The following is an 18322-nucleotide window of genomic DNA, read 5'->3' as shown; positions in this document are numbered from 1 at the left end:
AATTGCAATGCAAAAAATGTGCATATTTGGCAAACTTGCACACAAAGATGTATCCATTAAGAGATGTTTGAACTGACTTGCTGATGAATCTTCATGAGGACTTTTTTTAAAAATCGCAAATTGATGTGGAGAGCTGACGACTCCCACACAGTTCCCCTATATCGACCACCAAATCGTAAGGTGTGTGTATGAAAGAATGAATGTATCATTTGCAGAAAGTTACTGCCATTCTGAAGCAGCCTTCTTTGCAATAACATTATGATCAGAGACAGGTACAGATGACATACTTCATAGCAGAGGAAGCCAACATGGTGCGGTTGTTGCTGCACAACAACTGCTACTTTCTCTGACCATCGCCCAGGCTGGCTGGAGCTGATGGGAGTCAAAGTTTAACAATGTCTGGAGTATCACAGGTTCCCCATCCCTGCCTTACATAGAGATGGGATGGTTACATATACATATAGAGATGGGAGCAAACAAGGGGTGCAGAGAACTTTCTAGAGAAAGTTAAGATTTGATCATCATCTGGAGAATCACCCTGAAGCTGGACTTCAAACTATGCAGGGAATCTCAAATGTGTTCCAAGGAACTCTTCTGTTCTGCAAAAGCTTAGCAAGGGCTCCTTAAACGAGAAGTTAACAGCAGATACACTTCTGCGAAAAAGACACCTCGCCCACCATGACTGAACTTCCTCCACAATATAAAGGCACTGAAGCACTGGGTGTATTCTAGAGAACACTGAGTTCATTCATAGTGATTGCAAGGTATCTCATCCATGCATCTGCTTCGTGTAAAAACTCAGGTTCAATACCTAATACCTTCTGTTAGAAGGATCAGTAAGCAGGTGGTGGGAAATGCTTTTCTTTGCCTGAGAACTTGGAAAGCCACTGTCAGTCAGGGTTGAACCATAGTGGGCTAGATGAATAAGTAAGTCTGATCTGGTGCTAGGCAGTTATTAGCATCCCTTGAAAAGGCCTGTATGGGGTCACATGGGACTTAATATGCACTCTAAGCCAAAGAATCCATCATAAGCATGAATAGAAGTTTGTCAAGGTGAAGAGGATTCCTTCAAGGTACAGACTTTGAAACCACTACAGTACAGTAGTGGATAGGGCCTTGGAATCTCCTCCTCACATTCAGCTGTGATGCTCAGCCTTGGCGCAACCACGGGGCGCTCACTTTCTTCCAGCCTAAGCTACCTCACAAGCTTGTTGTGAAGGGTACACTCAGGACAAATTCTTACCTGACCGAGCTTCTAGGAGGAAGGGTGGGATCCAAGTGCAGTATGCCCATCATGAATTTGAAAGCAGTTGGAGTGAACCCGTAGCCCTCCAGATGTTGCTTAACTAAAGCTCCCATCATCTCTGACCACTGGCCATGCTGGCTGCGACATGGAGCCCAGCAAATCCCTGCCCTAATGGGGAATATCATACCCTCCAACATTTCTCCAATGAATATAGGGGCATCCTATTCCATAATAATAATGTTACTATTTATACCCCAACCATCTGACTGGGTTGCCCCAGCCACTCTGGGCAGCTTCCAATATATATAAAAACATAATAAAACATTAAACATTAAGAAAACTTCCCTATTTAGGGCTACCTTCAGATGGCTCAGGGGTTCCACACCCTCCGATATTTCTCTGATAAAAATAGGGACGTCCTAAGGAAAAGGGGGACATTTCAGGATCAAATCAGAAACCAGGACAGCTTCTGTAAAAGTGGGACTGTCCCTGGGGACACTTGGAGGGTCTATAATCTGTTGAGGGCAGGGGCTGTGTGCTGGTGCTGGGCAGAGCCAGAAAGGATGATGGGTGGAACTAGAGGCAGGGAAAGTGTTGTGGATTAACAAATTGGGAAGAAAGGTCACCCTGACTTTAATTTTTGCTGTGGCTACAACAGAGCAGAATTCCCAAATCTAGGCAGACCTACACAGCAGTAGGAATGGAAGATATATATTTTTCAGTTTGCTTTAAATGGCAAAACTTACCTAATTTGAACTTGTCAAAACAATATGCAAACCAAAACACAGCCATCCTTTGAAATTTTTCATTTTTTCTTATGTTCTAGACTCCCACTTGAGTGCTTTTTTGTATGTGAATTTTATTCATATGTTTTCTTTTCCAAAAGAAAAGAATTGTTGTATAAGAATGGAAATTGATACGAGTGTATAACAGAAAATCCCACTTGAGTGTGTTGACTGCAGTTGCTTTGCTGCTGCTTACTGATAAACTCTCTGCAGTAATACAATACCAGCATGGAAAAAGAATTTTGGCTTGAGCCCTAGACAGACCAGATGCCTGGCTGCTTCTCTGCAAGTTACAAACTCTGTCCAAATTCACTCTCCTCTCCCACCCGCTACACCTTTGCAGGTTGTGTGAAATAGCTCTTGCGCTACCTTAGCAGCTGCTAGGCTAACAAACACAAGCACCAGTTGATTGGGAGATGTTCTGATCTCCCAGCAGAGTTGTGGATCTGCGGAGACGGAAAAGAGAGAGAGAGGCAAGCCAGCCATTCTCCTGTACAGAAATCAAATGCATCCTGTAGAAGGTGGCTAAATCAGTATTGGTTACAACCAGAGCACGGATCAGAATTTCATAAACAGGAAGCTGCCGGTGTGATAAAAGCTGTTCCAAAACAGCAGCTGTCTCTTGCACTATGCACTAGAAGTGGGCTTCTGGCCTCACTCTGAAGGCTATATATAAAAAGCCTGCACGTGCAGATCATAACACACACAAATAATAGAATCAAATAAATGTTGGTCTCATTGTGGTGTTAACCCAAATGGAGTGCCTTCTTCAATACCAACATGCTCACATTTGCCAAGGCCTCTTAGGGCTTCCTTGACATCTAGAAATCACAGAATGACACCACAGGATCCTGGTTATGGAATGCCCTCCCCAAGGAGATTCCCCTGGCACCCGTATTCAGGCTAGACGTACAATATTGTATTCTCCAGGGTGTTTTAAACAAATGTACCTAAAAACTTTAGCATGCAAAGCATGTGTTTTGTCATTGAGCTACAGTCCTTCCCCACAAAATGCCTGCAAAATGTCTGCACAGGACATACAAGGTCAGACCTTTGGGTCCATGTAGATCAGTACTGTCTGCACTAACTGGCAGCAGCAACCAAGCATTTCAGAAGGAAGACTTTGCACCAGGAAGCTTCTGCCTGCCCCCTTCACTCACTCTCCAACAACAACTCCTTTTTTTGCATTCTGTCCAGTGGGCTGCTGGGGGAGAAACAGGTGGCTCTGGCCAGGGGCCCAGGCTCCTCCCACCCACATGAAAATTAGACCAAGGGCCACAGGCAGCCTTTGAGCCAGAGCCCCACCCCCCACTGCTGTTTTGTAACATGGATGGCAAAGTATGCATTCCCAGTATGGAGAATGTAAGCCTTGCTGTGGATAGTCAGAGATGCACTTCCACCTTCTTATGTGTGCAGAGGCTACTTCCTCCTAGGTTCTGGGAAGAGGTTGGCCACTACAGCCTCAATATGTGGCTATGCCAAACACTGATGTGTAGAGATAGACATGTGTGTGCATGCAGGCACATGTAGGGAAGCCACAAGAGCCAAACATGCACAGTTACTCCAGGCACACCCTACTGTTCCCTACACAGGCATTTTTATGGCTCACAGTCCTGGAGAATGAATAGCATGAAGCTGAACCCAGAGCTGCATTCAGAGTTATAGCCATTAAAACGTGGGGAGCGAGCAAAAATGTGACATCTCATTTGTAAACAATTTGGACAATTATCATTTCATATTTAGGGGATAGGTGGGCAAGGCAAGTCTCCAGACAATATGAAACTGCTCAGTGAGACAGAATTACTGCTGTATTGTGAAAGGTCAATAAAAGATTGAAGGAGAACTTAAGAACTTGTGAGAAAATGCTTACACGCAGCGGACACACACATCTGGCTCCCTTGCGTGCTTTGATACACTTTTACTGTGTACATAAGCAAGTGTTGCACGCACAGACTTGTGCTGACACCATTTTCTTCTGGAAAATGATAAGAGCTGTGTTTAGGCGCAACCAGCACACTTGGCACAGTTCACAGCGGTAGCTTTCAAACTTTCAACCTTCAGAGAACACCGTCAGTTATTGCAACATACTGGGGTTCCTCAGAAAAAGGCTTAGAGGAGTACACTGGAGCAAAACAGTTCTTTGGCCAAAATTTCATTGTCCCCTCATGCTCAGTGCACTGAGCACATCCCTCAAAACAGGTCTCTGGCATCAGAGCACTGCAGAGGAAGATCAGCAGAGATAAACAAGTTCTCTTTCAGGGAATGTTGCCCACTGTTATTTAAACATTTTGACCGAAGAGGAAACGGTTGATAAGGCACCAAGAAATCTCAAGGTTCCCCGGAACAGAGTTTCTAAATAAGTAGCCTGAAAGAATAATAGAAGAAAAAAAACCACCCAAGGAAATAACCCAGAGAGGTTGGGGTGGTGGCAAAAGCCAGGATAGGTAACCAGTTTGGGAGACGCCTTAGAAAGCTGTGTTGAAGAATCTGAATTTAAAAATTCGCCTCAGATTCTCACACCCTCTGCACATTTAAAGCCTTTTATTTCTATTTTTGGAGAAGTGTGTGTTAGTACAACCTAGATTTCTTTCTTTCTTTCTTTCTTTCTTTCTTTCTTTCTTTCTTTCTTTCTCTCTTTCTTTCTTTCTTTCTTTCTTTCTTTTTAAACTACAAAAGAAACCAGAGATTGAAGTACCCTACTTACGCCTAATTTATTTTGTATTGCATGTACAAGTAAATATTTAAACACCTGCCATGATCACTTACCTAAATCGCTTATTAATAAAGAAAGGTGTAGAAAATTATTGCAGCTGGGTGGCTTTTTGGCCCGGTGGGCGACATCGTTCACTCTTCACCACTGTGGCAGGTCAACTTTGACAGGTGGGAGGGACCATCTACTAGGGAAGGGCGATAATAGCTTTTCAACATCGCGGTGTATCGCAAGCCAAACACTGTGGTTTGGTGACATACCACAATGTTGAAAAAACAAGATGCATTGGCCCCTGCCTGCGAGACACTGGGTGAAACTGCCCCAGCTCTCACCTTGAGAGCTGAGGCAGTTTCCCCCAGGTGTTTGCAGGTTGGGACAAGGCAGCTTGTTTGCACAGCTCAGTTGGGGATAGGGAAAGTTCCCCCTCTCCATCTGAGACAGCCCCCAGGGCTCTCCCCGCGTGCCCATGAGCAGGCAGAGCATCGTGGGCTCCTTTAACTGCTCACTGCAGGGAGCATCAGGTATGGGGCAGGTGACATGTTCCATTAAAGGGGTCTGTGGGCCAGACCTCTTCCCCACCTCTTCTTACACTAACACTGGTTGGACAAGAAGAGATACAAAATGGGCAAGGCAATCTCTTAATCTCAAGCTCTTTCAGCAGGGATGAGGAGTGGAGTCTCTTTAGATGGAGTTGGATGGGGCTGATGGGAGTTGGGAGTCCAACAACATCTGGAGGGCCACAGCTTCCCCATCTCTGCCTTAGATAAAGTCAAAACTCTGGCCATGAATGGGCTGGGTGGGTGTGGAGAGGAGAGGGTTTGAATTGTTTTACCCAACAGTAAAGCTGTCCTACAGACAACCACACAACACAGGTTCACAAATGAACAAAAGGTGGTTATTTATGTCTCAATCTCTCATTACAAGGAAGATAAAGTTGTCACAGGAAGGAAACCCTCTTCCGGAAGGTGTGAAGTCCAGGAGGCTGCAAATAGACACTGCCAGTTGCTAAAGAGGAATTTGGCAGTGTGTGGATGCCTCATAAAAATGAGAAAATCATTTGGATGGAAGTTGGGTGGAAGTTGCCGACCCGAGCTAAGGGAAAACAGGGGTACGTTCCATGGAAGTGCGCTGGGTCTTTCGCCGTGAGCCCCAAGTTAACTGACAAAGGCAGGGTTTTTAAAAAGACACATTAAATTTGTCCCTTCCTCCTCCTAAATTTGGCTGTTAACCTCCATGATCTATAGTAACACACAAGCAGAAGCTGGACCATTAGGGCAAATGGGGCACTGTTCTATCAACTGCATGCCTACTTACAACCAGTCCGCGGGTGGCTCTGCCTGTCATTGCCTCTGGCTCCAGCAAGTGCTTGTCTCCCTGCAAGCTAATGTGCTCATGTCCTATGAGAAACCTGCAAGCAGGACATAAGCACATTAGCACACTTCCTGCTGGTGCTCCCCAGCAATCTCTGTTCAGAGGTAGGCTGCCTCTGACGCTGGAGGTAGGACATAGCCATAATGACTAGCCACCATGATAGTCTTATCTTTCATGAAATTATCTAAACCCTGTTTAAAGCCAACCAAGCTGGTGGCTATCACTACATCTCATGTGAGCAAATCCCGAAGCTTAATTTTCTGCTGTATGGCATAGGAATGGGGTTTGTGAGTCCTCCCCCCCCCACACCCGCAGGAGACTAATCCAGTAAGTTAAGGGATGGTAAAGCCACAAGACTGAGTTTCAGGTTAGCAAATAACTGCAGCAGGAAATAAGAAGCCCTCTGCCTCAACCACACTCTTGCTCTTCTGTTTCATTTTAAACATTTAGATTCCAGACTCCTTCACATTCCACACCTCTGGTGTATTTCTAGCGTGTGCAAAAAAAGAAAAGAAAAGAAGAAAGGTCAGAAACCTCAGCCAACTTCATTTTATATGCAACAGAATAAGGTGGCAGAATAGACTGTACCACTTCACACTGTAGTGGGGTGGTCATATTTGCACATGCTCCCCTTTAAGTGGAAATTCATCCCAGCTCTTTTTCCTCCCTATTGTGCTGCTTTTCTATTTTCAGTAAAGTTTTGTTTGTTTGTTTGTTTGTTTTGTTTTTAAAGAAAGGGTATTCGCGGGAACCCACCTTAGAAGCTACAAGCTGAAGTGGTGCAGCCCATTCTATCACCTCAGTCCCACCTCATTTACCTGCATGTACAGCTCAGGCCAGTGTCTGTACTTGCTGGTAGGATTAAGCAAAGTGCTTTTGTGGTTTAATGCGGAATGAGTTCTCAGAGTTGTAAAATTCCTTGTGCCTCCTGCAACAAGAGACACATAATTTGCATTTGCACTTCCCATTTGCTGGGACTGACTCTGGCACTTTTGGGCACTAAGAGTTACAAACACAGTGCTCACGTACCTCCTGCAAGGAGAGCCGACAGGAAGCAGCAGCATCTTGCCCGTGGGGCTGCCCTACTGAATCATGGGGGCCACATATCAGAGGCAAAACACCTGCTGTTCATATCCCCAACCTGAAGTTCAATCCCCAACACAGAAAGATCAGGTAAGCAGGTTCTAGGAAAGACCCTTTGCCTGAGACCCTGAGGAGTCACTGCCGATCAATGTAGACAATATGGACAAATGGTCTGAAGTGGTATATGAGAGATTCCTATATTTCCAAGCAATGCTCAAAAACTGTCAAGGACAGATGCTTTCCTATGCCTAGAAACATGAGTTTACATTCAGATCAGGGCGGGGGGGGGACCTTTGGTCCTCCAGATGTTGTTGGACTACAGCTCCCATCATGCTCAATGACTGGCCATGCCGGCTGGGGTTGAAGGGAGCTGGAGCCTAATGAGATCTGGAGGACCACAAGTTCCCCACTTGTGAGCAATGGCTTCTCTGTAGGTTAGGATCCCAGCAAACAACAAACAAATTCCCCGTGTGCTTTCCATGCAAGTTGTACTAACTGCACAAGCCTCAAGGGGGCATGATAACTCTGTGGAACAAAGGCAGGTTGTGGGGGGGGGGTAGGGGAAATAGGGTCAACTATTTCCAATGCAAGTCCCAACAGTCCTCCATTATTCCTTGTTTAAACAGCCATGGATGCTTGACGTTGAAAGGACAGAAGCCAGAGATAGCAGCAGCAGTGAGAAAAGGAGTAATCTGACACTCACAGGAAGCACAAAAGAGATAGGTTGACTAAGTCAGCTTCGTGAAAAGTGTGGATTTTAGGAGCGGTTAACACGCTGGTCTACACTGCACTCCCCAAAAAGATGGTCTTTCATTTTGGTTACACAATATGCTTGAATTAATGCCCATTACAGTCCTGCAGAGGCCACCCCAACACCAGAGGGAAAAGTGGGTGGTACCATCAATGCTCCAACAATATCCGTCCCAAAGAAAAGAGTTTGAACATTTACTTGTCTTTTTTCTTTTCTGCACACTTGCACTTCAGTGCAAGAAGTAAAAGTTGACAAAAGGTAAGAGGTAGCTGTTGAAAAAAGAAGTGGTGGGGGGAAAGGGACTGTACCGCAAAACGTATGATAGGAGAGGTGCCAGAGACCAATGCAGGTAAACACTCTGTTCATGGACTGGAAATGGAAGTGGGCTGAACTGAACCTCCCGCTTCCTTTAAGCAGTTATGGTCAACTGCAGGACTGGGGGCCAAATGCAGCCTCCAGCTCTCTCTGTCCAGCCTTTGGTAGTCTCCCCAGGGAACACCCCTCATTGGTCCACTCCTGAGTGGCTGGAATGCTTGGCTGGAATGTGTCCTTGAACTCTGATGCTTCTTATTTGCCTGGCTGGAGGAAAGGGAGTGTGTATGTCCATGTGCAAGGGAGAGAGAAAGAGAAAGAGAAAGAGAAAGAGAAAGAGGGACCAGAAACAATTCACTTTTGCATGGCTGGGGTGTAGCCAATTCTACAATGGTAGGAGACACACCTATTGCTCCCCACAGTTCTGCGTCTGGTGCTGCCTATCACAGGCAGGTTTTCCCATGAGCAAATGGAGCCCTCAGGCTGAAAAAATGTTCCCTACCTCTGCTTTTTAACTTTTAACAAGAGTCCTATGAATTCTGGACAGGTAAAAAGCAGTGCTGCAACCAGAAAATGCTGGAGTGAATTAGGCTTTGCCAGTCCAGTCAGTTGTGCAAAAGGCTGGCAGTAATTGCCCTTAAATATACCATAAAGCAGGTGGTTGCTTTTTTATGATTGCCCTTCCACCCATGTATTTAGCCATTCTTGTTTTATTTGTAAGTTGCCTTGAGCCCTGTCAGGGGAAAAGGTGGGGTATAAATCAATTAATATGTACTAAGAATAATCTTAAGAGATGGAAGGACAAAACACAGGAAATACCAGAATGCAACAACTGGACAGCAATGTCACCTGGATTTTCCTCTTTTTTCTTCTTTTTTTTTGCTAGTTAGCAGATTGTGTACTGTATATGTTAGAAAATAGCAGATGTAGAAGCACTTAAAGATCTTCAAAGGTGTTTTGATGCCGGAGGGAGGAAGCCCAAGTGGTTAAATCATTTAATAAGCTAAATAATTGACAATTTGCAGCCCTAATGATAACTCCTAAAACTGCTGCCTGAGGAAAGTTATGTATGCCAACCCCAATGAAACAAAAGCTGCAAGGGAAAAATAAAAAGGAGTACTGCTGCCGCAGTCTCTCCCAGTGAGGTCACTGAAACAGCCGAGGTACAGTACCTGCTTTAAAACAAAGCCCTGCCTGTTTCTCCATCCAAGACCAGAAGTATTATCTGAGCCCAACCTAGAGACACAGCAGCATCCTATTTCAGATAGAGGCCTGTCATGCATATACCATGCAAGACTGAAACACATTTTTCTCCCCCCAAGAAACTGAAATATACCATTAGGAATATCCCACTGACTATATAACAATTTAAGCAATGGGCAGCCCTCTTGAATCCTGGAGTAATTCACCTGCATACGTCAGGTTGCTGTAGTTGCTGCTGCTACTACTACTACTATTAGGTTGTATTCAACATTACTTATATTCAGATTAAACCCACTGAAATGAATGGGTGTGACTAGTGTACATCAATTAATTTCAGTCAGTCTACTCTGGGTAGAACTTAGTTGGAAACAACCTATTATTATTAATTAGTAGATTTCTACAAGCATTTTAAAATACAATATTAAATCATTAAAGCAAGCGACACTTAAGAGAACAGGGTGGGTCCAAAATACAGTGGTACCTCAGGTTAAGAATTTAATTTGTTCTGGAGGTCCGTTCTTGAAACTGTTCTTAACCTGAGGTACCACTTTAGCTAATGTGGCCTCCTGCTGCTGCCGCGCAATTTCTGTTCTCATCCTGAAGCAAAGTTCTTAACCTGAGGTACTATTTCTGGGTTAGCAGAGTCTGTAACCTGAAGCGTCTGTAACCTGAAACGTATGTAACCTGAGGTAACACTGTATGTATCTCAAAGGTCAGGGTAAAAGGCGCATTTTCAGAATACAGTACAACAAAGAGTACACAGTGAAGGTGCCAGATGCACCTCTGTGGGCAAGAAATTACATAGCTGAGGGGTTTCCACAGAGAAAGTTCCCTCTCCACAGTAAGAAGCAGGAAGGATAAATATTTCACTAAAAAGTGTTATCCAAGAGTTTTTGTTTGCAGAGGAGAACAGGAGGGATAAGCTATCTTTAGGCTTATGGATGCCACTTTTCTTTTTAAAACTAGAATTCCCAGTGGTCCACTGATGTGTTTTTAAACGGATATGCAGGCTCTCTTAGCAATAAAGCCATATGTCGTCTTGTGCTCTGTGATCCCAAGCAGGATTTTAAAAGCAGAATTTCCAGCTGCAAAGATTCCCCATCAGATGCACAGCTGAATGAACACAAAGCATACTTTGCTCCTTGTTTACACCCTGCATCAGTGGTAGTTTCTCCATAGGAGTCAGTAGTTCTTATCACAGAATCATAGAGTTGGAAGCAACTCTCAAGGGTCATCTGGTCGAACCCTCTGCAATATCTACTATACAGCAGCGATTCATTGATGAATCTGCCATAACCCAGTAACTAACAGGCACACAGAAAAGGATTCCTTTAAGGATATATGCAAGGATGTGATGAAGCATTAACTGCCCAAAGGTACAGCAAGCAGAGATTCTGGCCAAAAAGAAGAATATGGTTTGATATGGTTTGGACAGTTAACTGAGTGCATTCTACCCTTACATAACCTGAATACAGTGGTACCTCGGGTTAAGAACTTAATTCGTTCCAGAGGTCTGTTCTTAACCTGAAACTGTTCTTAACCTGAAGCACCACTTTAGCTAATGGGGCCTCCTGCTGCCGCCGCGCCGCCGTTGCACAATTTCTGTTCTCATCCTGAAGCAAAGTTCTTAACCCAAGGTAATTTTTCTGGGTTAGTGGAGTCTGTAACCTGAAGTGTATGTAACCTGAAGCATAGGTAACCTGAGGTACCACTGTACATGTTAAGTGCTTCTTAAGCACATATGTCTAACATGTGAAATCCATCCCACACACAATGCCCATTTTTACAAATTGCACACTATCAGCTTTTCAACTGCACACAATTTTTCCAACTCCTTATTTTGTGTCCAACTGCACGTGAAAAAACAACAACTCCAAACCCTTTATCCCTTTGCTTAAGGGCAAGTCGTGCTTTGCTGGATTAGACCAGCATAGTTTTCGCTTGTCCAGAACTCTTTCTTTGCAAGGAGCCCTGAGGCCAGCAGATGCTGGGCCACCTCTCAGCCTCCCTTCGACCCACACCTGAGCTACAGAAAGTATCCTCAAACTGGTATGCAGCTGTGGCCGCAGACAGGATTACGGAATCATGTGCATGTATGCAGATATGGAATGTGACAGTAGAGTCATATTCCAGCCCATAAAAGAAATCTGGTGCCTTGATGGCTGCAACAATAGTGGCTGGCCACCACATATTGAGAAACCATGCACTAAAAGGTTTCTGGTAGTACTTTTTAATTGTGCTCATCACTGAACAGACAAGCTTGAAAACCTGACGGCAGCATGTCTAAGAATTAGAGACCAGGGGGCAAACACAATCATCATGCAATTTAGATGCTAAAAGCTTAGGAAGTTGCCTTCCATCGGAGCAGACTATTTGTCTCCTTTGACTGGCAGAGGGTCTCAGGCAGAAGTTTCTTTCTGCTCCTTGAAGAAATAAATAAAAGACTGGAGATGCTGGGGGTTGAACTGGGACCTTGTCCGTATAATGCAGGTGTATGCCCTCTCTCTCTCTCTCTCTCTCTCAGCTATAAAATAAAATAAATTCCTTCCAGTAGCACCTTAGAGACCAACTAAGTTTGTTATTGGTATGAGCTTTTGTGTGCATGCACACTTCTTCAGATACCCAGATACCTATCTGAAGAAGTGTGCACGCACACGAAAGCTCATACCAATAACAAACTTAGTTGGTCTCTAAGGTGCTACTGGAAGGATTTTTTTTATTTTGTTTCAACTACAGCAGACCAACACGGCTACCTACCTACCATAGGCTAACTCTCTAAGCTATGGTATCTCCCCAAGCCCCATAAGCTCATCTCACTGATACTCAAGATTTAAAATGGGCAGTGCCGGAACAACAGAGATGTGGCAGGTGCAAAAGGTAAATGAAGATGGTACTGCGTTTTTTCTTTTCGGCAGCGGAGAAGCAGGATGGGTTTGGAGAGTGGCCCAACCATTGCACCCCCCCCCCAAGCACGCACATTTACAGATGCTAGAATGGAAGCAGCTAGATACTGGGGGGACGACTCTGATTTGGTTTGTAGCACTGAAAAGTTAACTCATGCACCTATAATCTGTTTTTTTCTTTGAAATGTAGTTCTCCTACATTTTCTCCATAAACAGAGGGGTGTCAGGGATTCATCCTCCACCACCATTTCAATGGCCCTTTTGTAAAGATACATCACACTTTTGAAAGTATTTCTATTGTAATCTAACTATAAACAGGGACATCGGATATAATTCCCCCCCCCCCCAAAAAATAGACCCACATCCCACTCTGTGCTTTGCTTGTCCAAGGAAAAACGGCCATTACATAAATCTATTGGTGACAACTACAAACAAATATTAGGCAGGCTTAACAAAGTCAATGTTTTAGCTTCATTTACTAAATACAAGTAAAATAAACATGCTAAAATGATATCATGCCCTAAGGACAGAAAATTTCCCCGCGCAAACTGAAAAAATTCTGATGCAGGTTGCCACATCACCACTTATTATTCTTTGGGGCTATGGCTTTAATTGTTTTTGTTCTGTCCTCTTTTATCCACATTTGCTTTTTCAACTCATTTTGTCATATAGCAGTGCATGTACTTGTAATGCAATAAAATGAAACATGTAAACCACAACATCAAAGAGAAACTTTATGCTCCCAGCACGTTTATGAATTTCACATGTAAGGAAATCTAACAGTGAAGGCACTTATGATGTCAGGTTGGTTATGCTTCAATTTAAAGCACACACAGGCCCCATCTACAATACACATTTAAAGGATTACCACACCACTTTAAAAAATTGTCATGGCTTCGCCAAAGAACCCAGGTCCTGGGACCTGTAGTTTGTTAAGGGTGCTGAGAGCTATTCCTTGCACAGAGCTACAATTCCAAGAGTTCCATGGGAAGAAGAATTGTTGAACTACTCTGGAAATTGTAGTTCTGTGAGGGCAATAGGGATCTTCTCTCAGCATCTTTGAAAGAACTACAATTCCTAGGATTCTCTGGGGGAAGCCTTGACTGTTTAAAGTGATATGATGGTGTTTTAAATAGGGTCAAAGTGTAGGAGTCCCAGGCTTCCAGTTCAGTATTCATGAACTTCATTTCAGTAATCCATACAACAATCTTGGAAGGTAGGCCAGTATTATTCCCATGTCAGAGACTGGAGGAGCACTGAGGTTAAGACACAAAAGTTTGCCTAAAGCCACCTAATGAGTTTTGGTTAGGGCAATAACCGAAAGGAGAGTCTTCCTGACTTCTAGCACTAATGTTATTTCAGCTCTACAATGCCAAACTAGGAAAGCTTCATTGCCCACCACAGCCCAGCAAGTGAGGGAGATTAGTAGAGAGGCACAACACAAGGGGGAAAGGAGACACTCAACACTGAACGGTGAAGGAAGGAGTCACCTTTCCAAGAAGGAAGGGGACACCATTCCAAGCAAGAATATCCTTCCTTGCAGATGTAAAAAACCTTCAACACATAATCCATGCTGCAGCTGCACTTAAAAAAAAAAAAAAAAAGCAGTGCAAGAAAGCAAACAGATGCAAAGGTCGATATTTTTGTTCAGCCACCGCCCTGTATACACAGCACCAACTAAGGCAGATTTTCGAAGACAGAAGACTCCTCAGAGCAACCACATTTGCTTCTGTCAAAATCTATCATCACTATCACCTTCTACTGGTGACTGAACCCAGGAGACGGAATTAACAGTTTATTGTTATCTATTTCATAAAAATAATCATCACAGCACAAACCTATACATGTCTACTTGGAAGCAAGTCTTGGGGTGTTCAGTGAGGCTTACCCCCTAGCAAACATGTCTAGGATTGCTGCCTCACTGAGGATGGAGCCAGAAAGATGGTAGTGAGGGTTCGCCAAAAGCAGCCAATTCTTATACTAACCTGCATTATGTTCAACACACAATAAGCGGGTCGCAATCCACTGCTACGTTCATCATATTTTAGACTTCACCAACGCTTGCAAGCTTAAGCGTGTCCAACTATGCCAAGCCATGGCCATAATTTTTCACATAGCGCAGATACCATCTGTGGAACTCACGGTTACGAGGTGTAAGCATGCTTAACCTTCCTAAAGCTTTTAAAACAACAGTCACTCTATAACTAAAAACAGGATTACTGAAAACAAAAATCATTCAGTCCGGGTACATTTCCCTCTCATGCTTGAGGCTGTTGCTGAACTTGAAACGGCTCAAGAAAACACAACAGGAAACAGCATGTTCTAATATTACCCTGTAATTCTGCAAGAATATATTACATCTCATCCCTTGGTTAACACACAAGCGTGATGTAATAACTGTCAAAAACATTTGGGAAGGAACAAGCCAACCTCAGGCAGGAGATACAGCTTGCCTCCAAAGCAACTATGCTCAGGGAAAGGTTATGTAGCAGCAACAGCCAAAAAGAGCCCAGAGTTAGAAACTGTGGGAGAACAGGTTCTTCATTAGATGCACCATCAGCCAAAACCAGAACAGGTTTTGCAGTATTAGTTGCTTTTATTTAAAAAGAGTATATAGAAGGACAAAGGCCAATGGCCCATCTAGTCCAGCATCCTGTTCTCACAGTGGCCAACCAGATGACTGTAGGAAGCCTATGAGCAGGGCCTGGTGGATGAGCACTCACCCCTCCTACAGTTTCCACAGCTGGTATTCAGAAGCATTACTGCCTCCAACTGTGGAGGCAGTAGTGGAGCAAAGCCATAATGGCTAGCAATAGCCCTCTCCTCCATGGTACCTTCCAACTCTGAAGATAATGTAAAAAAACCCAAAAAACTTGTGCATCAGGGTCCTTGAGCCCCAAACAGCAAGACTTAATTGATGTGTAAGTTGAAATGATGCACATGAAATTGTGATTATCAGCTTGTCCTGTTAGGCCAGACAACATGCAACGTGTGTGTGTGTGTGTGCGGGGGGGGGCTGGGGGCTGGCAAAAGAAGCAGAATTGCCATGCTAAGTTGCACCCCTGACCTACACATGTTCATTTGAAGGTTTGCATACAACTGAACACGCTTGTGATTCTCTTTGCACAACCGGGAATCCTGAGCTGTACACGTTTATAAATCCATGTGTGCAAGTAGGAGGTGGAGACTACAGCTGCAATCCTGCTCCCTCCTCTCAACATGTGTGCATTCATTCCATGCTGCACATCATCTGCAAAATGGTTACTGATTTCACTGGGGCTTAAAGCAGGAGCAATTTCCGCTGGGTTGGGGCCAAAGTGTTTTCACACATAACCTCTCTCAAGTCCAAACTAGACCATCGTATTGAAAATGCTGTCTTGTAACACTGAGATCTTAACTGCAAGAACTCAAACCGGCCTGATTTCTTATTGCCTGTCTTAAGCTTGATCTTTTCATATAAAGAAGTCTGAAATCTCTGCAATATTTATATGTGCACATTGCAAATTCTCCACAATTTAAATGCATCACTGACTGAAACCCAAGTCATTTATTTCTGCCATAGGAGATATGGACAGACTCACTAACCTCATATTCTTAATTGGTAACTAATTACAAGATAGTTGTGGGGGTTTTATTTTCTTATGGAATAGACCTTTGATCCAACAGCAGGAATTGGAGGTTGAAGTGCTCTTTTAATCCACCAATAGGAGGCTTTCCCCTCTGATTAATCCAATTATTCTGGTATATAATACATAATACAATTTATGAAATATGTAATCAATTAAGAATTAAAATGGTATGAGACATTATTGAGGTGGTACCTCGGGTTAAGTACTTAATTCGTTCTGGAGGTCTGTTCTTAACCTGAAACTGTTCTTAACCTGAGGTACCACTTTAGTTAATGGGGCCTCCTGCTGCCACCACGCCGCTGGAGCACAATTTCTGTTCTCATCCTGAAGCAAAGTTCTTAACCCGAGGTACTATTTCTGGGTTAGCGGAGTCTGTAACCTGAAGCATATGTAGCCTGAAGCGTATGTAACCCGAGGTACCACTGTACAGTTAGATTCTACCTTTCCTCTAACAAGCACCAACTGGCAAACAGTGTTGGTGTCCCACCTTTTATCCTCACAACAGCCCTGTGAGGCAGGTTAGTCTGTGAGATCGTGACTGGCCCGACATCACCCTGTGGGCTTCATGTCCAACCTAGGCCCCCATCTGCACAATACATTTAAAGCAGCATTAAACCACTTCAAGCAGCCATGGCTTCCCCCTAAGAATTCTGGAACTTATTTAAGGGCAGTTGAGAGTTGCTAGGGCACCCCTATTCCCCACAGAAAGCTACAATTCCAAGTTTCTTGGAAGGAAGGATTGTTACACCATTATGGGAATTGTAGCTATGCAAGGGGAATAGGTGATGGCGGATGGTGCTATGCTTTGAAGATCCAGCTGTCAAGACTGTACAAAGTGCAGCATGGAACTGTTTGAAAGCCCTTTTGCAAACAGCCCCACCGTGCTCTTTGAACCTCTGGTTCAGAGTGTCAAACTAGGACCCAGGAGGCCCAAATTCAAATGCACACCCAACCATGTAGTTCACTGGGTGACCTTGGCCAATCATTCTCTCAGCCTCACACCTACCTTACAAAGTTGTTTTAAGGATACCAACAGGCAGGTGGGGGTGAGACTATGTATGCTGCTTTAAGGTCCCTGGAGGAAAGACAGGATATATAAATCTGAGAAACTGAGTAGACAAATAAATAAGGAGATTGACTGGCATTCTTTGCAAAAACAAAAACTTCTTTTTTAAAAACAAAAACAAAAACTTCTTTCTCCAAATCATTAGACAACAAATTATCAATTGAAGCAATATACCACTAGACTGCTCCTGAATTTTTAGGAGACTGTTATGGGATTTTCAGGACACCAAGAACCTGTGGCAGCTCAATGCATTGTTACAAACAGCAAGAGAAGACGTTTGGAGTGCTTTCAAGACATCCATCCTCCAGCCCACCCCTGGCTGTGCAACTAAGCTATTTCCACAATGCCAGAAAAAGCTAGCTGGTTATGAGGAATGCAGGGCTCTGAAAGCTGATCCTTATTCAATTATTAATTGAAGCCTACGGCTCTGAGAGAGAGAAGGATTGATATATTTGTTTAATGGCACCAAAGAGTTTGCCATTAGCTGGGGCCCATTCTTGGCACGGGACAGTCAAGAGTTCTGGGAGGAACAGATGCATGTGTCTGAGAGCATAGCAACATAAAGAAACAGTGGCTGTGCAACACACACACACACACACACACACACACAGAGCGCAAATCTGCATTCTTTGCAGTTTCATTTTCCTCCTGCCATACTCACTCTGTAATATGGTGCAGAGGTAGGTGACAGTGACCCAAAAGGATCACCCATGTGCCCTTCTGAACCACAATGTTTCCAAGGGTGTGTACTGAAGCTATCATGGGTGTGCCGTATTTAGCCTGTTGGGTAGATTGTGTGACCCTGGGGGCTGAGGACAGCTCAGTCGGAAGACATGAGTTCTACATGCAGAAAGATCCAAGGTCCAATCCCTGGTACCTCTGGTTAACAAGAAGCTCAGATGGCACAGCTTGGAAAGCCCTCTACCTTGGGGAAGTGGCTTCCTATCTAAGAAGGACAGCAAACTTTCAAACTGCACTGATAAGCCAAGAACCCCTGTTTTAGGGGTCACTCACACAGAACCCTAACAACAACCATTTTATTTATACGTAGACCGTGTGCTCTCCCAAGAATCTTGTGGAAGATGCAAGCGTTCCATGGCAAGATCTTCAGCAGACAAGTCCATGAAGAAATAATTCCCTGAAGATTGGACATCTGAAAACACAGTACAGTATTGCATATATGTTTTTATCCTACACTTCCTTCAAGGAGCCCAGGACAGCATATATGGCTCGCCCCTATTTTATACTCACAGCAACCCTGCA

General features: G+C 44.0%; 1 protein-coding gene and 1 long non-coding RNA gene across 5 annotated transcripts in view; one reads left to right on the top strand and one right to left on the bottom strand.

The window, feature by feature from the left end:
• The window catches only part of LOC310684850, a 231750-nt gene that overhangs the window by 50669 nt on the left and 162759 nt on the right, over positions 1-18322 (top strand). The gene's annotated exons all lie outside the window — the stretch shown is intronic.
• Positions 1-18322, bottom strand: part of RPS6KA1 (ribosomal protein S6 kinase A1) — a 111260-nt gene that overhangs the window by 38548 nt on the left and 54390 nt on the right. The window contains exon 1 of one of the 4 annotated variants that reach the window (XM_083455084.1): positions 14350-14668. The exons of 2 other annotated variants lie outside the window; for them this stretch is intronic. In XM_083455084.1, coding sequence (XP_083311210.1) covers positions 14350-14355 — 6 coding nt within the window. In that variant the 5' untranslated portion in view covers positions 14356-14668. Of the gene's footprint in view, positions 1-6055; positions 6145-14349; positions 14669-18322 lie in introns of those variants that run through there. One more of the 4 variants, XM_083455082.1, reaches the window with a different exon arrangement.

The sequence above is a fragment of the Podarcis tiliguerta genome (genome assembly GCF_965153285.1).
Source record: "Podarcis tiliguerta genome assembly, chromosome: 8".
In the NCBI taxonomy this organism is placed as follows: domain Eukaryota; kingdom Metazoa; phylum Chordata; class Lepidosauria; order Squamata; family Lacertidae; genus Podarcis; species Podarcis tiliguerta.
This window is presented reverse-complemented; position numbering and strand designations above follow the sequence as displayed.